The following is a 25909-nucleotide window of genomic DNA, read 5'->3' on the forward strand; positions in this document are numbered from 1 at the left end:
GATGAAGGTGGCTGGGTTGCTGATGAACGTGGCTGGGTTGCTGATGAACGTGGTTGGGTTGCTGATGAACGTGGCTGGGTTGCTGACGAACGTGGCTGGGTTGCTGACGAATGTGGTTGGGTTGCTGATTAACGTGGTTGGGTTGCTGATGAAGGTGGCTGGGTTGCTGATGAACGTGGTTGGGTTGCTGATGAACGTGGTTGGGTTGCTGATGAACGTGGTTGGGTTGCTGACGAAGGTGGCTGGGTTGCTGACGAAGGTGGCTGGGTTGCTGACGAACGTGGTTGGGTTGCTGATGAAGGTGGCTGGGTTGCTGATGAAGGTGGCTGGGTTGCTGATGAACGTGGTTGGGTTGCTGACGAACGTGGTTGGGTTGCTGATGAACGTGGTTGGGTTGCTGATGAAGGTGGCTGGGTTGCTGATGAAGGTGGCTGGGTTGCTGATGAACGTGGTTGGGTTGCTGATGAAGGTGGCTGGGTTGCTGATGAAGGTGGCTGGGTTGCTGATGAACGTGGTTGGGTTGCTGATGAACGTGGTTGGGTTGCTGATGAAGGTGGCTGGGTTGCTGATGAGGACAGGGAGCTGTGAAGTTCTGCTTTAAGGTCTGATGGTCGTCAACTCTTCCAAGCCAAAGCCAGGAATGCCACTTCTGCCATCTGCATAGGCTGGCACTCGCTCAAACTTTGTGCTTTGTTCACATGAACATAACATAAAAGGATATCTTGAAGATCCACTTTTCCATTCCTAATGCCATACACACAGAAGAAATCCAGCCAGTAGAGGAAACAGATTGCCTAGCAGAAGCCAGAGGGTGACCACCAGGCTTGAGGAACAGGAGCAAAGATCTAGAGTTGAAAACAAAAAGCTGACTTTCTATAAACATTTTTGGGATAAATCATACTGATTAAATATTGACAGATGAATAGCAGTGATTATTAAAAAGTAAACAAGGACCACCTTGAGAGCTAAATCAAGACTGAAACCCAGGTATAAAAAAGTTTTTGTTTCTTTTTTAATGGAGGAAAAATATATATGGAGGAAGAAATGATGTGTCCACTATGCCAAGGGTAACAAACGGTATCCAAAAAAAATTGCCTTGGGGTAGTAACCCAGCAAAGCTAAAGATAATACACAGGAAAGTAAATTAATATCTTGGTTATTCTGAGATGGGGTGAAGAACTTTCTTCTTTTATTTTTTCTTTGTACCTTCTAAGTAGGCTGACCATATAATTTATCAACCGAAACTAGCACATTTTTTGAATGCAAGGGAAAGGACTATTAATAATGACAACAGACAGACGGACTGCGAGCATGCAAGGGTGAGGGCTATTAACGACGACAGGCAGACGGACTGCAAGGATGCAAGAGGACTCTTAATAATGACAACAGGCAGACGGACCGTGAGCATGCAAGGGAGAGGACTCTTAATAGTGACAACAGGCAGACGGACTGCGAGGATGCAAGGGAGAGGACTATTAATAATGACAACAGGCATATGGATGGTCTCAGCCAGACCAGGACATATGGTCCCGTGTTTCTAAATATCTACCTATCCATTCATATCACTAATCAATCTGACTTGTTTTGAAACAGCAGAAGAGTCTACAGATTTGGGGCACTAGGGGTATATTTTAATTCAGCCATGATGTGTCCCCATAGGCAAAAACAGTTCTCATAATGGAAACATTTTTATAGCAGTAGGGAGATGAGGCCAACCTGACCTTATTTTAGGATGAGTTGTCCTTTTAAATATTTTAAACAATAAAGATGAGCTTTTATTTATTTATTCATTTTGAGATAAAGTCTCATTCTATTGCCCAGGCTGGAGTGCAGTGGTGTGATCTTGGCTCCGCCTCCTGGGTTCAAGTGATTCTTCTACCTCAGCCTCCCAAGTAGCTGGGACTACAGACGCCCACCACCATGCCTGGCTAATTTTTTGTATTTTTTTTTAGTAGAGATGGGGTTTCACCATGTTAGCCAGTATGGTGTCAACCTCGTGGTCCGCCTGCCTCAGCCTCCCAAAGTGCTGGGATTACAGGCGTAAGCCACCGCGCCCGGCCAACACTGCATAAGATTTTTATTGTTCATAATCTGAAATGTCAAACTGCCATAAAAATCTCGTAGGTCATTTAAATCACAACTTTAATTGTGAATTCATGAATTCTGCTTTTATACTCTCAGCAATGCGTTCTCAGCCTCAGTTGGAACACCGTCAATTTCAAGGGGAATGCATTCTTCTCAAGGGTGTCTTCTGCATTCCCCTCCTGCTTCTAAAGGGTTTAATTGGCATCTGTCTCCTCACAGCTTCAATCTCTTGGTGCCAGTTCCATTCTCTGGAGTCTCAGAATGAGCACATGGTCCTATTCCTCAGTGAACCCCCGGTCTTTGCCAGCCCTGTCTTTTTGTCTCATTTTGCACGTGTGTTATTTGTGCCTCCTTGCATTTTTCTCCTCTTTGTGGGTATGCCAATTCCTTTTTTGAGTATCTTTTCCAGATCTTTCCCTCACTTTCACTTCAGCTGATTATGATCCGACTAAAATATATTGAATCACTTTTTGTATTTAATGAGCAGCATTTTGTTTACCCTTAATTTCCAAATGAATGGATACAACATTCACTTTTTGTGGTCTTTGATGAATAATTTTGTGCAACTCAGAGGTTCTTCACCAGAAAGCCTTGCTCTTACTCACAAGTGTCAAGTTGACCTATCTTAGATTTCTAATAATGGTGGGAAGGAGGATTTTCCCATAAAAATGCAATCAGAAGGGAAGAAACTCAACTTGTTTTAGAGCTTCCTTGAAGGGATGCCAACATTTTATAAGAGAAGTTTGCCCCTTTACTTTTCCTTCTTTGTTCCAACCATAGAGAGCACTCACCCAGTGGCAGAGCTCGGGTCAAGTTAGTAGCTGGAGGATCTGTTTCTGGAGGACAGAGCTCACAGAAGTCCCAACACGATGGGCAGAGCAGGTTTCCATCATGAATCCAGCCATTCATCTGGATACTGATGGGGAGGACCTGCCCAGCCCGACTACACAAATATGAAGTATCTTGGACCCAAACTTTCAGACCTTGAGGAGAACAAGAAACCTTCAAACAGGAAAAAATATATAAAAATAAAAAATATCAGGTCAGTAAGATTCTAAGAGATTTCTCCTTCAACTACAGGAAAATACATTAAAATTTACAAAAAACATTGGCAATAAAGCACAATTTGCAGTGTGGGCATATCTTTAACCTCATATAAAGAGTTAAGTTGGCCAGGCGCGGTGGCTCACACCTGTAATCCCACACTTTGGGAGGTTGATGCAAGCAGATCATGAGGTCAAGAGATCGAGACCATCCTGGCCAACATGGTGAAACCCTGTCTCTACTAAAAATACAAAAATTAGCTGGGTGTGGTGGCGGGCACCTGTAGTCTCAGCTACTCAGGAGGCTTAGGCAGGAGAATCACTTGATCCTGGGAGGCAGACATTATAGTGAGCTGAGATCGCGCCACTGCACTCCAGCCTGGCAACAGAGTAAGACTCCGTCTCAAAAAAAAAAGAGGGTTAAGTTATTAAGGTCCTAAAAGAATTACACTCTGTGTGGCAGGAGTTCTTAAACTTTGAATCTAGCACCTTTTAAAGAATCTGATGGAAGCTATGGACACTTTTCCGAAAAATTACAAGGGGGCACACACAAAGAGCTTTTACACACACTGAGTTTTTTTCTTTTTTTTTTTTTTGAGACGGGTCTCACTCTGTTGCCCAGGCTGGAATACAGTGGTGATTTTGGCTCACTGCAGCTTTGACTACCTTGGGCTCAGGTGATCCCCAACCTCAGCCTCCTGAGTAGCTGGGACCACAGGCATGTGCCACTATGCCGGGCTGATTTTTGTATTTTCTTGTAGAAATGGGGTTTGGGTTTTGTCATGTTGCCCAGGCTGGTCTCAAACTCCTAGACTCAAGTTATCCATCCACCCTGGCCTCCCAAAGTGCTGGGATTTCAGGCATGAGTGACTGCACCCAGCCAAAAATGTAACTATTTAAAAAAACCCTCAAAGTTGTTTTCTACAAAGACTTCACATTCAATTATGCTACTTCCCTTTAAATATTTCTGAAACGTCTCTCTTGGAACTATCTTCAAAGTCAGTGCACGCTTTTGAACCTGTCTGATGGTAGCAAATTTTTATGTGGCAAGTAGATATAATTTTTGGAAATAACCCAAAGTTGCCCAGAACCAAGTCCAGTAAAGGTAGTTGACTAAACTGGTTAACACAAGGTGTGACACAAAATTACTAAGATTGATTTCCTTAGGTGACAAACTACTTCTAAAGAGATAACTTCAAAAGAAAAGTTCAAGCCGGGCACAGTGGCTCAAGCCTGTAATCCCAGCACTTTGGGAGGCCGAGACGGGCGGATCACGAGGTCAGGAGATCGAGACCATCCTGGCTAACACGGTGAAACCCCGTCTCTACTAAAAAATACAAAAATACTAGCCGGGCGAGGTGGCGGCGCCTGTAGTCCCAGCTACTCGGGAGGCTGAGGCAGGAGAATGGCGTAAACCCAGGAGGCGGAGCTTGCAGTGAGCTGAGATCCAGCCACTGCACTCCAGCCTGGGCGACAGAGCGAGACTCCGTCTCAAAAAAAAAAAAAAAAGAAGAGTTCCAAAGTATATTTGAAGTCACTTTGAAATAACTCTATCATCAGTTAAGTTGAAATATATCACTCTTTTGAAAATTTGTTTTCCACAAAAACAAACAATGAAATGTGACCTCTTCTATAAGTCTGTCTTTCAGTGATTCACATCAAGTAAGCATCAACACAGCTACAGTGCAACGTCATTATTCTTTAAAGTGAGACTCGGTCAAGCACTGTGCTTGGTGCTGAAAAGGATACTAAAAGAGTACATGATACAGTGCCTGCCCTCTAGCAGTTTCAATTGAGGAAAGATGAGTAGGATACAAATTTTTTTTTTCAGCTGGGCACCGTGGTTCATGCCTGTAATCCCAGCACTGTGTGACACCAAGGTAGGCGGATCACCTGAGGTCAGGAGTGCAAGACCAGCCTGGCCAACCTGGTGAAACCCCATCTCTACTAAAAACACAAAAATTAGCCAGGTGTAATGGTGGGCGCCTGTAGTCCCAGCTACTCGAGTGGCTGAGGCATAAAATCACTTGAACACAGGAGGCAAAGCTGAGATCCCAATCACTGCACTCCAGCCTGGGTGACAGAGTGAGACTCCGTCTCAAAAATAATAATAATAATAAAAATAATTTTTTAATAAAATACTAACAGTATTTTGAAATTAGAAGAAAAAGCAAAAACTGAACAGTACCAGACTACTTTATGATCAAGAGTCAATAAATGGTAGAAACAAGAACAAATATTAGAAAGTTTCATGGAAGAAAGCATTTGTATCCTAAGGATGTACCCAGGATTTGGATCATGGATCACCGAAGGGCAGATATTACAGGCTGGGAAGCAGAATGCACATGGCTTAGAGATAAGAATTATATGAGAGTGTGGATAGGACAAGAGGAAAACTCCCTTGCTGAAGTTGAAGTATTCTCATTGTGGAATTCTGGGAATTAAGTGTGGGCAGGAGGGTAGATGTACAAGTAGTAGCAGACATAATAGACTCAGGAAAGCTGAGTCAAAAATCCAGCAGCAGGAAGAGCCAGGAAGAAACTGATTTGCAGAACACAAAGAAGGCTCAGGACTGCCACACCCGCACCCGGTACCAAGAAGTAAGAGCTACAATTAAAAGGATTGGATAAAAGTCTATTTCAGAAACAGACCCCAGCATTCCTCTTCCTCACCTGGACCACTGTTTGTTCTGAACCAGCTGATATAGTTTGGGTATTTGTCCACTCCAATCTTCTGCTGAGATGTGATTCCCAGTGTTGGAGGTGGGGACTAGTGGGAGGTGTTTGCGTCATGGGGATGGATCCCTCATGAATAGCTTGGTGCCCTCCCCATGGGAATAAATTCCCCGGAGATCTGCTTGTTCAAGAGATCGGGACCTCCCTCCTCTCTCGTTCCCTCTCTCTGTGATATGCCTGCTCCCATTTTGCGTTCTGCCATGATTGTAGGCTTCCTGAAACGTCACCAGAAGCCCATGCCAGCACTAGGCTTCTTGTATTCTGCAGAACCATAGAGATTTATTTTTTGGAAAGGGTAAAACAGAGTATTTCTGTTCTGGGGGAAACTAAGTACCGGTGAGAGCTGGGCTGCCATCATGAAAATAAGGACTCTTAAGTTTACAGGTTAAATATTGAGACTACTTAGCATTTGAAATTGACTTACTTCCTTGAACTCTCACAGCATATAAACTTCAGGCAGGAGACTGGTAGTTTCTGACAAATCTGACCAGTCAAAAGGGAAACCCCTCAAGACACAGATATTAAACGTTTTGGAAGGAAGGAGCCCTATAGTGAAGCCCACAGTCAGCAAGCCCTGTGTGTGCTCAGAGCTTCCAAACTGGCTGCCAGCCACTTCTTTTTTCTGTTTTCTTTTTTTTTTTTTTTTCCTGTGTAGCTGGGATTACAGGCACCCACCACCACACCAGGCTAATTTTTGTGTTTTCAGTAGAGGAGGGGTTTCACCATGTTGGCCAGGCTGCTCTCAAACTCCTGACCTCAGGTGATCCGCCCGTCTCGGCCTCCCAAAGTGCTGGGATTACAGGCGTGAGCCACTGTGCCAGGCCCCAGTCACTTCTTGAATATGAACAGGCTGTTAATGATCACCAAAGATAGAATCAACCCATTAAATTTTGGAATACTGGGGCTTGTAGCAGGTGGGGATGTGGTATGCAAAGCTAAAATTAAGAATTTACCAGCTTCCAGAGAAGAAAGAAGGAAGATTCTGGCAATCGAAACTCAGAATGACATTGAGACTTAGCATACAAAGGAAAAATGCTCTCACAATTCTGATGGAAAATAATTTTCTTTCTTTTTTTTTCCTGCATCCAATCATTCATTAGGAAAATAATTTTCAAAAAGAAAGCTACACCCACCCAAGCTATTGAAGGATGGCAGAACACACCACTCCAAAATATGCTATTTTGGCACAAAGGTTTCCAGCTAAAGGGACTTAAACACAGCAGACCCAACGACACTGTCCTGACCTCCCCCTTTCCTCCTGAAAGCAGGACATAAAACTCCCACATGAATAAGGTCCTTCCTTTTCCAGAAAAGAAACCTTCTTATCACCAATACAGGGAGTCAAAGCCAAAGAATTTGGTACAAACAGACCTTCTTAAAATAATTCTTAGCTTTCTTTAGCCTCCCCCTACATTTTACTTTTCCATAACTGTCTCCCTTTGTTCAACGTAGTATAAAAGTATATAGGTTTTACCACTTCTTTGAGTTTTCATTTACTCATGCGGGCTCCTGTGTCATGTAAAACTTAGATTAAATAAATGTGTATGTTTTCCTCCTGTTCATCGGGCTTATGTCTACTTCATTCTCAGGCCTAGCTGAAGACCCTGAGGGCAGAGGTGAAGCAGGTGAAGTCCCACCTTCCCACGCTATCAGCAGGTGTCACAGTAGAACAGTGATGCTTTCAGACATGCAAGTCTCAACGCTGTTCTCTGTCACATACTCCTCAAATCTCCACTAGAAGATATGTTCCATTAAAATTAAAAAGAAATCCAAAAAAGAATATGACACAAAATCCACGAAGTAGGAGATCCAATATGAGAGAGACAGAGGGACCAGAGAACTTCCAGGATGACCCTAAAGTGAGATCCCAGAGGGACCTCCAGGATGACCCTGACTCGAGATCCCAAGACGCCAGCTGTGCTGCCAACATAGGATTACATCGTCGAGACGAGCACAGGCCAGAAATGCTCAGAAGAGATTTCCCCAAGATGAAACAGATCGAACACCTCAGGCATCTGCTTGTACTGAAAAATGAGCCCACCTGGGAGAAGAGCTTAGAGTTAAATTAGTGCTAAACACAAAGAAAACTGATTTCATGAAAAAAACAAGATATTAAATCCAGAGAAAATGAAATACTAGGGAGAACGGGGAAGTAATCATTGCATGCTACCAGGTGCCACGTTTGCATAGTCATGGTAACGTAAACAGTGAATACACATTGATCCATAATCACCACTGGGGGAAGGGGAAACAAGAAGTATATGATGGGGAAATAGGAAGTGAACACAGCAAGAGGAGGAGGTGAACCAATTAAATTCTCATTTTCTAAAGTCAACAGCTAACATCTGAAATTCAAACCTCATGAAAGAATAATATAAGCTTTTTAAAAATAAAAAAGCAGGCCAGGTGCAGTGGCTCACGCCTGTAATCCCAGCACTTTGGGAGGCCGGGGCAAGTGGATCACTTGAGGTCAGGATTTCGAGACCAGCCTGGCCAACATGGTGAAACCCGGTCTCTACTAAAAATAAAAAAAACTAGCTAGGCATGGTGGCAGGTGCCTATAATCCCAGCTACTTGGGAGGCTGAGGCAGGAGAATCACTTGAACCTGGGAAGCAGAGGTTGCAGTGAGCCAAGGGATTATGCCACCTGCATTCCAGCCTGGGCAACAGAGCAAGACTCCATCTCAAAAAAAGTAATAATAATAAAAAAAAATAAGAAAGCAAATAGTAAGTCTCCCCTGACTCCTCCACCCCCAACAAAACAACAACTAAGAATTGAAAGTGAAGACTCTGGGAAGAAGTAATAAACGTTAGGGAAGTAATAACAGAGGCTCTAGTTTTTTGTGTGTTTTGTTTGTTTGTTTGTGTGTTTGTTTGTTTTTGAGATGTAGTCTCACTCTATTGCCCAGGCTGGAGTGCAGTGGTGCAATCTCGGCTCACTGCAACCTCCGTCTCCCAGGTTCAAGAGATTCTTATGCCTCGGCCGCCTGAATAGCTGGGATTACAGGCATGCGGCCACCACGCCTGGCTAATTTTTGTATTTTTAGTAGAGAGAGGGTTTCATCATGTTTCCCAGGCTGGTCTAGAACTCCCGACCTCAAGTGTTAGCCTCAGCTGGACCCAAAGGGCTGGAATTACAGGCATGAGTCACAGCGCCTGGCCTGAGGCTGTAGTTTTTTGGAAGCAGACAACAAATTAGTTTCAAACTACTTGCATGCATAAGTTTGGTCAAAACTAAAATTTAAAAAGGATCAATGTGGTCATGGAAGTAAGATGAGAGGAGGGAAATTCATTAGGAAACTGTGAAGTGATAATGGCTTGAACTATGAAGGTAAATCTAAAATAAAATAGATATAAGAGATTTCAATAGGGGAGTAATCTAAAGACTTAGTCTGTATTGATCCATCTTTACAGAACAGAGAATAGAAAACAATCATTCTGGTTTCTAATCAGAGAGACTGGGACCAGTGCTGGAAGCAACACAGCTGAAATGCAGAGTTGTTGAGAGAGGGCTCATAAACTGGATTTTGGATGAAATGAATTCAGAGTGATCAAACTGCAACCAAATGTACTTGTGACATCCACAGTCAGTTCAGACACGGGGCTAGAATGATATAAGATGATACTAAGAATGGCTCTTTAATACACACCACAGAAGAGTATGTGTAACTTGATACTATTGGTGTAAAAAATGAAACAAAAATATAAATTTGTGTCTGCACAGAGTTTATCTTTAGAAGGATACAAGAAACTGGTAATGTTAATTCCCTCTGAAGGAAGAAATGAGTGACTGAAAGGGCTGGGAAAAAGGCTTTTCCTGTACATTCTTTTGCATCTTTTGAATTTTTCACCATGTGAATTGCTGACTCATTTAATAAATATATATTTTACTTAAAAATTTATATTAAAAGGTGCCGTCAGCACAAACGGTGATGTGGTAAGGCCCAGGACCTCAGTTTCATCGGGAAAAACATGCTAAGAACACAAGGGGTTGACAAGAAAACACGCGCCTCAAGGTGTCTTTTGTACAGAGATGATACAGTCCCCTTTGAACTTGCACCTGAAGCATTTCATCCCACTTTTTATTTCACTTATCCTTATTTATGTTCGTCTCAGCAATTATTTAGCCACAGACAGCCAATCTGTAACTTATAACAAAGCCCATTTCAACAACTCATTATCTTATGGACGCATATCCTACAGGTGTCAAAGCCCAAGAACATAAAACACCCGGAGTGAACCTAATGTGAATGTGGACTTTGGATGATGATCTGGGTTCATCGATGGCACCAAAAATACCTCTGTGGTACAGGATGCTGACGGTGTGGGAGGCCACGTGTGTGTGGAGCAGGGGAATATGGGAACTCTCTGTACCTTCTGCTCAAATTTGCTGTGAACCTAAAATTGTTCTAAAAAATAAAGTATATTAATAATAATAAAAAAGAAACCTCAAAATAACACCAAAAACCCCTCAACAACAACAAAAAACCTAGTTTGGTAGTTCCTAGAAAAGCTGAACATAGAATTGCCATATGATACAGCAATTCTACGCCCGAGAAGACTGAAAACAGGGACTCAGACAGATACACGGAAGCCAGTGTTCACTGCAGCAAGATCCCAACAGCCAAGAGGTGGATGCAAACGACCTAAGTGTCCCTCAACTGATTCAAAACGTGACAGATCCATACAATGGAGTGTTATTCAGACATATAAAGGAAAACCGTTCTGATACATGCCACAGTATGGATGCGTCCTGACAACACCATGCTAAGTAAAAGAAGTCAAGTGCAAGAAGACAAATACTGTATGATTCTACTTATAAGGACTACCTAGATTAGGCAAATTTACAGAGAGAGAACGGAGAATAGAGGCTGTCAGGGCTGGGGGAGGAGGAACAGGGAGGGATTGTTGAGTGAGTACAGAGTTTCAGTTTTTGGGATCATGAAAACCTGTGAGACACAGAGTGGTGATGTGCATGACAACGTGAATGTATTTAGTGCCACTTAACTGTACAAGTAAAAAGTTACAGTGGAAATTTTTGTGTTATATCTATTTTGCCACAATTTTAAGAAAACAAAGCTCAGCAATCCCTCTCTTTCTCCTTTCCCCTTCCTCAAAAGCAATTACGTGTAAAGCCGTTAAGTGAGGCAAGGTAGGTGATCTGTATGGAGGGGCAGAGGGAGGCATGTGACCGGGAGGTCACGCAGAGTTGGCCGGGTGAGGAGGGTGATGGGAGTGGGAGAAAGTGGACAGGATGTGGATAGATCAAATGAGTAAACATACTGAGATGACAGGAGCTGGATTTCTCACTGTTGGTGAAGGAAGTACAAATATGAAAAGGTGGAAAACTAAAATAAATCCTTTGGTGTCAGACAAGTTCTCACACCAATGGAATCAAACCAACCTTACTGATGCAAACTCATGGTTACACCCACACAGTCACAAGAGAGTGTCCTGATACATATACATATATTTCCTGCCTTACTAAGAGGGCCTGATGAACTGGTATTCCCAGTTCCCAACTGCTATTATCAATGGCAATGAACAGTGTAATCAGCACCCAGATCTTAGTCTCTAAACAACCACACTCCACTGAAAGTAACTGGAGGTCTTTAGATAAATGGTTAATTCCACGTCAGGGGCAGACAAAGAACAAAGTGAGCTTAGAATATCTTGTGACAGAAAGAAAATAAATATTCGGCCAAGCATGGTGGCTCATACTTGTAATCCCAGCACTTTGGGAGACCACGGCGGGAGGATCAGTTTAGGCCAGGAGTTTGAGACCAGCCTGGCCAATTTTTGTACTAAAAATACAAAACTTAGCTGGGTGTGGCGGTGCATGCTGTGATCCCAGCTGTGCAGGAGGCTGAGGCACAAGAATCTCTGGAACCCGGGAGGCGGAGCTTGCAGTGAGCCGAGATCGCACCACTGCACTCCAGCCTGGGTGACAGAGTAAGACCCTGTCTCAAAAGAGAAAAAAAGAAAAAAAAAAGTTAACTTTCCATAAATCGTATGGCATGTGAAATATATCTTGACAGAGCTATTACCAGGTGAGGCAAAGTGGCTCATGTCTGTAGTCCCAGCACTTTGGGAGGCTGAGGCAGGTGAATCACATGAACCCAGGAGTTCAAGGCCAGCCTGAGTAGTATGGCAAAAACCTGTCTCTACAAAAACTAAGAAAAATCAGCCGGGTGTGGTGGTCTGTGCCTGTAGTCCCAGCTTCTTAGACGGCTGAGGTGCGAGAATCGCCTGAGCCTGAGAGTTTGTGGCTGCAGTGAGCCATGATCGCGCCATCATCTCCAGCCTGGGCGACTGAGCAAAACCCTGTCTCAAACAAACAAACAAACAAACCAAAAAAAAGCAGTTACCAAAAAAAAAACAAAAAGTTAATTTGATAAGTAACTTTAATGATGAGTTAAATTTCCAGTTACAAAAGTCCGTTTAGTTCTTGCAGCTGAAATGGCCCGGGAATGCCTTATTGTTCATTTCTCAGGCTTATGCTCTCCTCCCTGACACCCATTTGTAGGGTGCAAAATATTCATTACGTTGGATGCTCCTAAGTCACAGAATGGCTACATCTTTGTAAGTTCTGAATAAGGTGATGTAGTCATGTAATATCAGATGTGCAAATAAGATAATTAAGGAAACAGTAGGCGAGGCATGGAGGCCCCCGTCTGTAATCACAGCACTTTGGGAGGCCAAGGCAAGAGGATTGCTTGGGCCGGGCTCGGTGGCTCCCGCCTGTAATCCCAGCACTCTGGGAGGCCGAGGCGGGTGGATCACGAGGTCAGGAGATCGAGACCAGCCTGGCTAACACAGTGAAACCCCGTCTCTACTAAAAATACAGAAAAATAGCCGGGCGTGGTGGCAGGTGCCTGTAGTCCCAGCTACTCGGGAGGCTGAGGCAGGAGAATGGCATGAACCCGGGACGTGCAGCTTGCGGTGAGCCGAGATCACACCACTGCACTCTGGGCGACAGAGTGAGACTCCGTCTCAAAAAAAAAAAAAAGAGGATTGCTTGGGCCCTGAAGTTCTAATCTAGCCCAGGCAACATAGTGAGACCTCTTCTCTACAAAAAGTCAAAAACGTAGTCAGGTGTGTGGTGCACACCTGTAGTCCCAGCTGCTCAGGAGGCTGAGGTAGGGAGGTCGCTTGAGCACAGGAGGTGGAGGATACAGTGAGCCATGACTGCACCAGCACTCCAGCCTAGCTGACAGAGCAAGACCCTGTCTCAAAAAAGAGAAAAAGAAAAAAAAAAATTGTAGTTTGCCCTTTTTGGATTTCTAATTACAAAGGAAAAAACACTCTATTATTAATCAGCAACTGATATATTAATTCTTTTTTCTTTATTTTTTTAGAGACAGGGTCTCACTTTGTTGCCTAGTATGGTCTCGAATTCTGGGCTCAAGCGATCCTCCTGGCTCAGCTTCCCAAAGCGCTAGGATTACAGGCGTGAGCCACCATGTCCAGCCTGATTTACTAATTCTTATAACCCATGCAGTCCTCAGACCTTGTGAAATAAAATTGTACATTTTTTCCATTACAAAGTAATATTTGCTCAAGAACAAAAGTACATATTTGCCATTACTTCCTCAGAATATATGCCCAGAAGTAACATTACAGAGATTATATACATATTTTTAAGAGGCAATTTTTCTAAAGAAATGACAATATTTTCATAAAACATGAGCATCTAAACTAATATTTACATAAACAAGATAAAGTAGTGATCAGTAAATTAATTACATAAAAATGTGAAAATATAATTTAAAATATACAACCATAAAAGGGATAAAATCACACAATACTTCGCATAACTAAAAACAAACATAAGCTTACCTGATAACATCCGCTCCCCCAGTCTGGGTAACTCAGCTTCCTCTCACACTTTTCCATAACAAATGCTGATTTCTGAATTAGACAAACTGAATGAGGTCCATACTTTTCAGCGCCATAGTTCTTAAAAATTTCTGAGGCAAAGAAGAAAAGTCTCCTTAAAAATTGACTTCTGGCTCAAAGAACAAGAAACTGAAGCATTCCATTTTTATGATTAAAAGTTGCTTTAAAAATCAAACATGTTTCATGGAAATTTTAAATTTTAAAAATTAGGATAGACAGGATTCCAAACTCACACTAGGTTCTTAATGATTAACAGGAGAAAACTACTGTATCAGACACAAGGGAATAAAATTGGGCCCAAAGTTTTCTAGGTTAAATATATAGAACTAGCACTAAGAATCACTAGACCACGAGACACCAAGATAAGAACCATCTTCACTGGTGGTCTAAATAGGAGGCACCTCCAAATGACCCATGATAGTATGAGGCCAAGTGATTTCTATAATGCAGACTTTTGGGCGGTGTTGCAACTTTTGAAAACTTTCTTATATCTTCAACTTGTGGCACCTCCTGGAAGTCCATAAATATTAGGTTGGTGCAGAAGTAACTGCGGTTTTTGCATTACTTTAATGGCAAAACCAGAATTACTCCTGCACCAACCTAGTAAGATGCTGATCTAAGCTCACATTAAGCACAAACCTGGAGAGGACAGGGTGGAATGAAAGGCCTCTAAATACCTAATGGACAAAGGGACAAAGCTCTTAAACCCAAGCAATAATTTCCTCTCTAGATTCTTCACAATACGTTTTATTTTGGGACGTAGAGAGTTCAATTAGCCCATTTTGAAATATAAAGATAAGTAAGTGTTTTACGTCAGTTTTGATAAATCTTAACATATAAGCTAAGAAAAAATGCAAATTAGAATAAAACAGAATTTTTTTTTATTATTATACTTTAAGTTCTAGGGTACATGTGCATAACGTGCAGGTTTGTTACATATGTATACTTATGCCATGTTGGTGTGCTGCACCCATCAACTCGTCAGCACCCATCAATTCATCATTTATATCATGTATAACTCCCCAATGCAATCCCTCCCCCCTCCCCCCTCCCCACGATAGGCCCCAGTGCGTGATGTTCCCCTTCCCGAGTCCAAGTGATCTCATTGTTCAGTTCCCACCTATGAGTGAGAACATGCGGTGTTTGGTTTTCTCTTCTTGTGATAGTTTGCTAAGAATGATGGTTTCCAGCTGCATCCATGTCCCTACAAAGGACGCAAACTCATCCTTTTTTATGGCTGCATAGTATTCCATGGTGTATATGTGCCACATTTTCTTAATCCAGTCTGTCACAGATGGACATTTGGGTTGATCCCAAGTCTTTGCTATTGTGAATAGTGCCGCAATAAACATACGTGTGCATGTGTCTTTGTAGTAGAATAATTTATAATCCTTTGGGTATATACCCAGTAGTGGGATGGCTGGGTCATATGGTACATCTAGTTCTAGATCCTTGAGGAATTGCCATACTGTTTTCCATAATGGTTGAACTAGTTTACAATCCCACCAACAGAGGGAACAGGCAACCTACAGAATGGGAGAAAATTTTTGCAATCTACTCATCTGACAAAGGGCTGATATCCAGAATCTACAAAGAACTCAAACAAATATACAAGAAAAAAACAAACAACCCCATCCAAAAGTGGGCAAAGGATATGAACAGACATTTCTCAAAAGAAGACATTCATACAGCCAACAGACACATGAAAAAATGCTCATCATCACTCGCCATCAGAGAAATGCAAATCAAAACCACAATGAGATACCATCTCACACCAGTTAGAATGGCAATCATTAAGAAGTCAGGAAACAACAGGTGTTGGAGAGGATGTGGAGAAATAGGAACACTAAAACAGAATTCTTTACTTCTTTTGAGTATCAGAGTCTTTGAAAAGTATAGTGATCAGTGTCTAAAATGGGGTTCAGGGCTGGACGTGGTGGCTCAAGTCTATAATTTTAACACTTTGGGAGGCTAAGGAGGGAGGACTGCCTGAGGCCAGGAGTTTGAGGCCAGTCTGGGTAACACAGCAAGCCTCGTGCATGCCTGTGGTCCTGGCTCTGGGGAGTCTGAAACAGGAGAATCACTTGAGCCCACGAGTTACAGGTTACAGTGAGCTATGATGGTGCCACTGCACTCCAACTTGGGTGACAGAGTGAGACTTCATCTCTAAAAAATAATAATAATAAAACAGAATTCAGCAAACTATAACCCTCAGGCCAAATCCTAGCACATTCATTCATTTACATATTGTCTGTAACTGCTTTCAGACTGTAACAGCAGAGCTGAAGAGCTGAATCAGGAAGCCAGAGACTTGATGACCCACAAAGCCTCAAATATTTATAATTTTGCCCGTTACAAAAAAAGTTTGCCAACTCTAAAACAATAACATGATAGTATATCTCTGGCAAATGCATAACCGACAGATCCGTGCATTTATTTTGCTTTAATATGGAACTGCTGAGTAGTTACAAGTTGTTAGGATATTTATTTATTTATTTATTCTGTATTTTTATGTGAGATGGGGTCTCACTGTGTTGCCCAGGCTGGAGTGCAGTGGCATGATCTCGGCTCACTGCAACCTCCACCTCCTGGGCTACTCAAGCAATCCTCTGGCCTCATCCTCCTGCATAGCTGGGACCACAGGTGTGCACCATCACACCTGGCTACTTTTTTGTATTTTTGATACAGACAGGGTTTCACTATGTTGCTCAGCTGGCCTCAAACTCCTGAGCTCAAGCAATTCACCTGCCTTGGCCTCCCAAAGTGCTGCGATTACAGGCACGAGCCACTGTGCCTGGGCAGGACATTTATTAAATAGATGAGTGATCGGGAAAAATGACTGCAGGAATCCAGTTACATCTGCCAAGTTTAAGAGTAAAAGGTAAGAATACAAAAATTTAGAATTTAAATGCCTTAGTCTGTAATAAAGTATGGAATGGGGTGGGGGTTTGGAGACTAGGTTAAAACTTCTGATGAACACAGAGAGAAAAACTACTTACTGCCCTTTCTTACATCAGATGTGAGAACATTTCTGTTTACAAAGGTAATTAGTATGAGCAGTAACTTATTGCAGAATATCCAATTGTTTATTCCTTTGATAGCTTATTTATTTATATGTGTTAGGAGGAAACAAATAATACAGTAATATATCTTACCGGCCATGAGACAAGAACATTGTTTTGATATCTGAAGAGTGACATGTTGCTTCTAACTTACATAAAATGCACATTCCCCATGAGAGGGAAAAGCAGCTTATCTAAGGTATTTTAATAAAAAGAGGTTGGCATTGGAGGATCTTGCACTGACACAAATTAACTATATTACTTAGTATCTATCCGCTTATCTGGGAAATACAGTAATATCTTCCTTATGTTTTTCATAATGTTTTCAGAAGAATAAAATGGTAAGAATGAAAGTGGTTTGCAAATGGCAAGTGCCATGCGGCTGGAAGGTATGACTAAAACATAGTGTGTGCATGCATACACTAACAATCCCTTCGCTAGGTCAGGCACAGTTGTAAGCACTTACTACATTAATTCATTTAATTCTCACAACTCTGTAAGTATTGTCTCCATTGTATAGATGAAGAAACAGGCAGAGAAAAGCTAAGTCACTTCTTACATAAGGATAGCAGCTGAACTATAAAGCAAATTCAGACCATTCTGCTCTAGGGTCTGTGCCCTTAACCACTATTCTATATTGCTAATACATAATTTAAATATGTATATTAAATTTCATTTCACTAGCCGACTAACCTGGTTGATTTTCCAATATTCTACAATCTGAGCTGCGCTGATATTCACCACTTAAATGCCAACTGAATTCCTGACTGAAAGGGCAATAGTCAGCAATTTCCACAGAGCCACCATAATAAGGCAAATCTTCTGCAGGTATCCCACTGAGTTCATCAAAGTACTGCAAAACAAATATTGGGAAGACAAGAAAGTAAGAAACATTCTGTATAAACAAGAGGAAGTGCACAGGTAATATCTTGCAACCCTCTAATGCCATATAACACACGATACTAAAGTACTTTTCTTCATCTACTGCACCAAATAAGAAGACAGTAATAAACCACCAGAGGAGTAATTTAAGGTTGCTATAGTTCTACAAATAAGCAAGGTAAGTAAATGAGTCTTAAGTTATGTATTACAATGTTCAATTAGACTAATGTTTTAAACTGAATGAAATAGTTTTAATTACACTGAGTAAAAAGAAGTTTTAAGAGATGACAAAATATAAAACTAATGCATAAAGTTACAACATTTTAAATATATTTTTCAAGAGTTTTTAGGAGGCAGTTTACACGTTGTTTTGACAAACTTGAAAAAATTAAAATCTGAGAAAATAAATGAGATCATATATAAAAATACTTTGAATACCAAAGGTACAAGGCACCAGATAAATTTTATTGTTCCTTTCTTTTTTAAAGTAATTTTATGGCCGGACATGGTGGCTCACGCCTATAATCCCAGCATTTTGGAAGGCCGAGGTGGGCGGATCACCTGAGGTCAGGAGTTCAAGACCAGCCTGGCCTAACATATAGTGAAACCCCGTCTCTACTAAAAAAAAAAAAAAATACAAAAATTAGTTGGGCATGGTGGTGCACAGCTGTAGTCCCAGCTACTTGAGAAGCTGAGGGAGAGAATTGCTTGAATCTGGGAGGCAGAAGTTGCAGTGAGGCAAGATCATACCACTGCACTCCAACCTGGGTGACAGCAAGACTCCATCTCCAAAAATAAATAAATAAATAAAAATAAAATAATTTTATGTGTTTTTTCACCCCTGGATGCACCAGAGAAATTTTTAAAGATGTTACATTTTTGAGTTATATTACTATGCCTATGAATACATTTGCTATTTTATGGTATCTGAAGCATTCAGTGAGCTTATAAATACGTGTAGGAAGCTTAAAATTCAGCAGCTTAATTTTAAGTTAGCTTCTGAGACATCATTTCTGACAAAAGGTTCCTTTGTAAATAGCAGGTAAAGTTGAGGCTTTTTAAAGATAGCTTTGGCAACAAGAAATGTAAAGGTCATGGCCAAGCGCAGGGGCTCACGCCTGTAATCCCAACACTTTGGGAGGCCGAGGTGGGTGGATCACATGAGGTCAGGAGTTTGAGACCAGCCTGGCCAACATGGTGAAACCCTGTCTCTATTAGAAATACAAAAAGTAGCCAGACATGTTGGCTCACACCTGTAATCCCAGTGCTTTTGGAGGCCGAGGCACATGGATCACTTGAGGCCAGGAGTTCAAGACCAGCCTGGGCAACATGGCAAAACTCCACCTCTACTAAAAGTATGAAAATTAGCCAGGCATGGTGGCTCGCAGTTGTAAACCCAGCTACTCGGGAGGCTGAGGCACGAGAATCACTTGAACCTGGGAAGGGGAGGCTGCAGTGAGCTGAGATCATGTCATTGCACTCCAGCCTGGGCGACAGAGTGAGACTCTGTCTCAAAAAAAAAAAAAAAGATGGCCGGGCGCGGTGGCTCAAGCCTGTAATCCCAGCACATTGGGAGGCCGAGACGGGCGGATCACGAGGTCAGGAGATCAAGACCATCCTGGCTAACATGGTGAAACCCCGTCTCTACTAAAAAGTACAAAAAACTAGCCGGGCGAGGTGGCGGGCGCCTGTAGTCCCAGCTACTCGGGAGGCTGAGGCAGGAGAATGGCGTGAACCCGGGAGGCGGAGCTGAGATCCAGCCACTGCACTCCAGCCCGGGCCACAGAGCGAGACTCCGTCTCAAAAAAAAAAAAAAAGATAAAATATAAAAAAGAAACATAAAGGTCAAATCAGAGATCCAGACAAGATATGTGGGACCATTTCCTTAATCTTTCGGATCCCGTGAATCAAATCTTTTCCAAAGCAGAGTTTCCAGGTCTTCTAATTAATTGGATTAGAGTACTTAAGTTATTTTCTTTAAAGATTTTTTTCTGTGTAGATTAGAGGAATTTAAATAGCAAGATTTTTGAAACAATTAGAAAACATAAACAGGTAAAAACAGATCAAATATTCAAATTCCTCTTGCCATTATTATAAGACACTGCTAGAGTTTAACTAAGTGCTATCAATTAGGAAACTAGTTATAAAGAAATGGAAGCATTATTCCATTTTTTTTCTAACTTATGGAAAACAAACAGGGCCTTATAAATTAAGACACTGAAGAGAATTTACTCTTTTAATTACAATGGAGACTACTTTTGAAAAGCTGATTCCTACAGTTGTGCCCAGACCCGTTTTACCTGGTATTCCTGTGGTAAAGGTTTAGGGAACTTCTGCAGATTACACACTGCAACTGCTCTCTGGTCCTGTCTGCAAGTTAACTGCAGTGGGTTACTTCTGAGCGTGTCACAGTAAGGGCTCAGCATCTGCCTCCTGCAAACAAAGAGAAATACCACGGTATCAAACTTTAAAGAAAATATTGCAAGTCCATTAAACAGCCAACAATGGAAATCCAGATCCTGGCCTAAAAATACAAACCTTCATAATTAACAAATGGGATTCTCAGAAAGAGATGAAGGTAACGTCCCCTCTGCCCTGCAGCTACAAAGAGTGAAATTTTCTCTATTCAATAATCTGACAGTTTGTTTAACTGACCACCTTCACCAGACAATCTTATTTTCCTGTGCAAAATAAAGATTATGTGAATATTCCTCATTGTTACCAACTTGTTCTGTTCCATTAAATGTAATCTTGAAAATAAAATTTGAAAAAAGGGCATGTAAATTATTAAAAGATATTAGAATCTGTTGCACTGTCTTGCAAAAACAACCTTCAAACAACCTGTAATTCTTAGCAGTCATCAAATTGACAATTTACAATATAAAAATTATATTAATATCGTAATAGCAATTTTATAAATAAAATCTCAGTATTCCTAAATAATAGAAATCCTATTAATACTGGTCTACCAAACTGTAATAGAATTATTGACAATTTTCCTCTTCTTCCACATATTTCTTAAGGAAAAAAAGCCTGTATTAAATAATTCTTACTTTAAGGAAAATTGAGGAATTGTCTTATTTAAATGAACACGGTGTATCAGCATACATCTTTAGGGAGTTACAGCTTCCTAAGATGAAACATACAAAATACTTACCACAGTTTTCAAGCAAATTGGAAGCAGCACAGTATAACAGGAAAGCAAAGGTTTGGAAGTAATCGCACAGGTCTGGGTTCAAACAATCAGCACCAGCCACACTTCTGTGGAAGTTACTTAACTTTCCTGACTTCAACCGCAAAGCACTCAGTGTCCTGGCACATGTAGGCTACTCAATAAATGTAATTTCTGCAGCGTATAACCATTTTCATAAAATCTTCATATAAGGCAATATTTTAACTTCCCATGATAAAGCTTCGAATGAATATGGAGGTTCATATTCCAATAGTTCTTAATCAGTTACTTTCTTGATACCATGAAAGTCATTTCTGTTTTTTGTCTAAAACCAAAAGGCATATTATATTTACTTTAAATTACATAAAATGAGTTTTGGCTAAATGAACAAAGAAGAAAAAAGAAGTTAAAAGTTAGTGATTTTAAACATTCCAAAGTTAGAGCTGTCTAAGATTCATGGCTTACAAATTCCAGAGAAGCACTGTCAAGAGAGCTAGAAAAGGTCTCTACCTGTACTGGCCAATGTGGTAGCCATCGATCATGTATGTCACTTGAAAGGTGACTAGTTAACTGAGGAACTAATTTTTTTTTTTCTTTTTTTTTTTGAGACGGAGTCTTGCTCTGCCACCAGGCTGGAGTGCAGTGGCGCGATCTCGGTTTGCTGCAAGCTCTGCCTCCCAGGTTCAAGCGATTCTCCTGCCTCAGCCTCCTGAGTAGCAGGGACTACAGGTGCCCGTCACCACAATTACACCCGGCTAATTTTTGTATTTTTAGTAGAGATGGGGTTTCACTATGTTAGCCAGGATGGTCTCGATCTCTGGACCTCGTGATCTGCCCACCTCAGCCTCCCAAAGTGCTGGGATTACAGTCATGGGCCACCGTGCCTGGCCCTGAGGAACTAAATTTTAAATGGTATTCAACTTTAACTAATTTAAATATAAGTTCAGCCACATGTGGCTAATGGTACCACATTAGACAGTATAGCTCTAGAGTCAACATTCACATCAGATGAGCTAGCAGAGGAGTTGGGTGGTTTATCAGTTTTAGTTGCTTCAAACATAGAAAGAACCTTATTTTAAGTATGTGTAGATTGAAGTGATTCAAATAAGTATGGTTCTGCCTATGCTCACTCGACCAACCTCTTCTCACACTAGTTTCCCAACAATGGAGAAGAGTCACAGTTGACGAAGCCCAGAAGTTAGGCATCGGCTCCTGTGCTCAAGAACCACCGCACTGGAATCCCTAACATACACACAGGCAGACTAGGTCTGTGCTGCCGGAAGATGGCTTCTATCCCGTGAATGATTCTGAACTTCAATGCTCCCAAGTGGGGCATTTGAATGATTATGACAGGGGTCAGCAAACTCAACTCTTCGGTCAAATCCTGACCACAGTCTGTTTTCTTTCTTGTCGATTTTTTGTTTTTAAAACAGGGTCTCGTTGCCCAGGCTGGAGTGCAGTGGCACAACCGCACAACCATAGCTCACTGCAGCCTTGATCTTCTGGGCTCAAGCAATCCTCCCACCTCAGCCTCCCAAGCAAGTGGGACTACAAGCACGTGCCATCATGTTCACTTACTTTTTGTAGAGATGGGGAAGATGACAGGAACATGGCCATGCCCATTTGTTTTGCCTCTTGCTGTATAACAGCAGAGGTAATGAAAGAGATCAAATGAAATAATGAAATCCACAGGCAGACAGCCCGGGCGGCGCCTTGAGCCTAGTTAAAAGTTGACCCCAAGGGCAGACAGCCCAGGCGGCGCCTTGAGCCTAGTTAACAAGTTGACCCCGATAAGAGCACAATCATTTGTGAGAGCGCGGGAACCAATAAAAAACTGCTAAATGTATAGACTTAAAATGTTAACCAATTGTAATGCTGTAACCTAGAGAATTCCCTCGTTCCTCTGCAACTTTACAAGTCCTGTTTACATTAGGCTATAAAAGGCAAGCACACGCATTGTTCAGGGCCCTCTTGTATGTTGTAAAATGGAGGGACCAAGTTCAAACCTGCATTAAAGATCCTTGCCGCTTGGCTTTGACTCTGGTCTCTGGTGGTCTTCTTTGGGGAATAAAAGGTCTGGGCATAACATCTGGGGGCTCGTCCGGGATTCCCCCAAGCCCACCAGACCCCCGGTCAACGGATCTACTAGGATCGATCTGCTAATAGGTGAGCCGGCTTGTCTATGTTTGTCTGTCTGTGTCCTGTTTGAATTCGCGGCTCTCTAAGTCCGCCTTAGGCTGTTAGCCTGTCTGAATTCGCAGCTCTCTAAGTCTGCTCTGAATCAATCTGTGACTCGCGAGGTCTGAAGCTGAAAGCTGGCATAGGTCCTGGCGGACGCGCTATAGGACAGCCAGCGGAGACCGGTGGGAGACGTCCCCCGGCTCTCATCTGGTTCTTGCCTGAACTCTGACCCAGATTTCTGGTGCACACCTGCGACTGACGTAAACTTGTTGTTGATATTCCAGCAACTCACTTTTCCCTTGCAGGACCTGTTCCAGCAACTCACTTTTCCCTTCCAGGACCTGTTCCAGGTGCCACTCTGGGCGCTACTGTTCAAGATGGGTAATACCCAGAGCACTCCCCTATCTCTCCTTACAAGTAATTTCAAGGATGTTAGGGCAAGGGGCCATGATCTTGGTATGGACATCAGGAAGGGAAAGCTAATTACTCTGTGCCGCTCCGGGTGGCCCGCCCTTAACGTAGGGTGGCCACCTGAAGGGACATTCTGTCTCCCTGTCATCACTAAAGTAAAGTCCAAGGTTTTCCAGCCTGGGCGTGCTAACCACCCGGATCATATCCCATATATCCTCATATGGCAGGATATAGCTGGGAACCCGCCCCCTTTGCTGTCCCCTTTCCAATCAGCCTCTGAAGAACCCTGTAAGGCACTGGTTGCTCGGCCACTGAAATCCAAGCAACCGACTGCCCCCCCAATCCTGTTCTACCTGATAGCGAGGACCTTCTGTCCATAGAACCCCCTCCGTACCCCTCCGGTCCTCGGGTCCCAGCCCCCCGGGAGGAACCGCAGGAGGGAGCAGGCGAACGGGAAGCGGCCGGCGCGCCCGGACCCGCTGAAAGTGAAAGCAACTCCGAAGGGCCGGCGGGGCGGACGCGAGGGCGTACTTTGCGGTTTCCCCCTCCCCAGCCGCCCGACTCCACAGTGGCGTTACCCCTTCGGGAGCTAGGGCCCCCAGATGACACAGGAAGTCCTAGGCTCCAGTACTGGCCATTCTCCACCAGTGATCTATATAATTGGAAGACTCAGAGTGCTCGGTTTTCAGACAATCCCAAGGATTTAATGGCTTTACTGGATAGTGTTATGTTCACCCACCAGCCCACTTGGGATGATTGTCAGCAGCTCCTCCGAATCTTGTTCACAACGGAGGAGCGAGAGAGAATACAGCTAGAAGCAAGAAAGCTGGTCCCGGGGGACGACGGTCAACCAACTGCCAACCCCGACCTTATAAATGCGACTTTTCCTCTGTCCAGATCGGCGTGGGACTACAACATGGCAGAAGGTAGGGGACGGCTACACCTTTATCGCCAGACTCTAATGGCAGGTCTCCGGGCAGATGCTCGCAAGCCCACCAATTTGGCTAAAGTATACTCTGTTCTGCAGGGAAAGACAGAAAGCCCGGCTAGCTACCTAGAAAGATTAATGGAGGCCTTTAGGCAGTATACTCCTATAGACCCAGAGGCCCCGGGAAGCCAAGCAGCCGTTGTGATGTCTTTTGTAAATCAGGCAACCCCAGACATTAGAAAGAAGCTCCAGAAATTAGAGGACTTAGAGGGAAAACAGCTTCAGGACCTTCTTCAGATAGCCCAGCGGGTTTATAATAATAGAGATACTCCAGAGGAAAAAATGACCAAGGTCCTGGCAGCGGTTGTACAAAAAGAGCATCTACAGCCAGAGAACACCCAACCTAAGCGGTCCCCCAGATATAACAACCTGAGCAAAGACCAATGCGCCTACTGTAAAAAAGCTGGCCACTGGGCGAGAGACTGCCCCAAAAAGAAACAACAAGGACGGGGACCCCCCCGAGGTCTACACCCGTACTAGTCACTCAAAACGAGGACTAGGGAAGACGGGGTTCGGTCCCCCTCCCCGAACCCAGGGTAACTTTGCAAGTGGAGGGGTCCCCAGTTCAGTTCTTGGTCGATACGGGAGCACAGCACTCAGTCCTAGTTGAAACTGAGGGGAAATTATCCTCCAAGTCCTCGTGGGTACAAGGGGCCACAGGAATTAAAAAGTACCCCTGGACGACACAAAGAACAGTAAATCTCGGAGCCAAGAATGTAACCCACTCCTTCTTGGTTATCCCTGAGAGCCCCTGTCCTCTACTGGGGAGAGACCTGCTGACTAAAATGGGAGCACAGATCCATTTCCTCCCTGAGGGGCCCATCGTGACCGATTCCCAAAATCAGCCCGTGCCCGTCCTGACCATAACCTTAGAAGATGAGTACCAGCTCCACCAGGAGCAGGCGGCCCCTGACCAGGACATAGCAACCTGGCTTCAACAATATCCAGGAGCCTGGGCAGAAACGGGAGGTTTAGGACTAGCAAAGCACCGTCCTGCCTTGTTTGTCGAACTTAAGCCTGGGGCAGACCCTGTTCAGGTGCGTCAATACCCAATGCCCCTAGAGGCCAAGGAAGGAATTACGCCCCACATCCGTCGGCTCCTCGACCAAGGGGTCCTTCGGCCCTGCCACTCACCCTGGAACACTCCCCTGTTGCCGATACGGAAACCTAATAGCGGGGAGTACAGACCTGTACAAGACTTAAGAGAAGTCAATAAGAGGGTTATGGACATACATCCAACTGTGCCTAACCCGTATACCCTCCTGAGTACTCTAAACCCTAAACACCAATGGTACACTGTTTTAGATTTGAAGGATGCCTTCTTCAGTCTGCCTTTAGCCCCTCAGAGCCAAAAGCTTTTCGCCTTTGAGTGGACTGACCCTGAAAGGGGCATAAGCGGCCAACTGACATGGACCAGACTGCCGCAGGGATTCAAAAACTCTCCTACCCTG

The 25909-nt window shown here is 43.1% G+C and overlaps 1 protein-coding gene across 1 annotated transcript in view; it reads right to left on the bottom strand.

The window, feature by feature from the left end:
- Window positions 1-396: 396 nt before the first annotated feature.
- The window catches only part of LMLN (leishmanolysin like peptidase), a 79745-nt gene continuing 54232 nt past the window's right edge, over window positions 397-25909 (bottom strand). The window contains exons 13-17 of the mRNA XM_030936622.1: window positions 20007-20139; window positions 17518-17677; window positions 13703-13833; window positions 2877-3087; window positions 397-845 (exon numbers count right to left, since the gene is read on the bottom strand). Of these exons, the coding sequence (XP_030792482.1) occupies window positions 745-845; window positions 2877-3087; window positions 13703-13833; window positions 17518-17677; window positions 20007-20139 (736 nt within the window). The 3' untranslated portion in view covers window positions 397-744. The remainder of the gene's footprint in view (window positions 846-2876; window positions 3088-13702; window positions 13834-17517; window positions 17678-20006; window positions 20140-25909) is intronic.

Source organism: Rhinopithecus roxellana, chromosome 1 (genome assembly GCF_007565055.1).
Source record: "Rhinopithecus roxellana isolate Shanxi Qingling chromosome 1, ASM756505v1, whole genome shotgun sequence".
NCBI classification, from domain to species: domain Eukaryota; kingdom Metazoa; phylum Chordata; class Mammalia; order Primates; family Cercopithecidae; genus Rhinopithecus; species Rhinopithecus roxellana.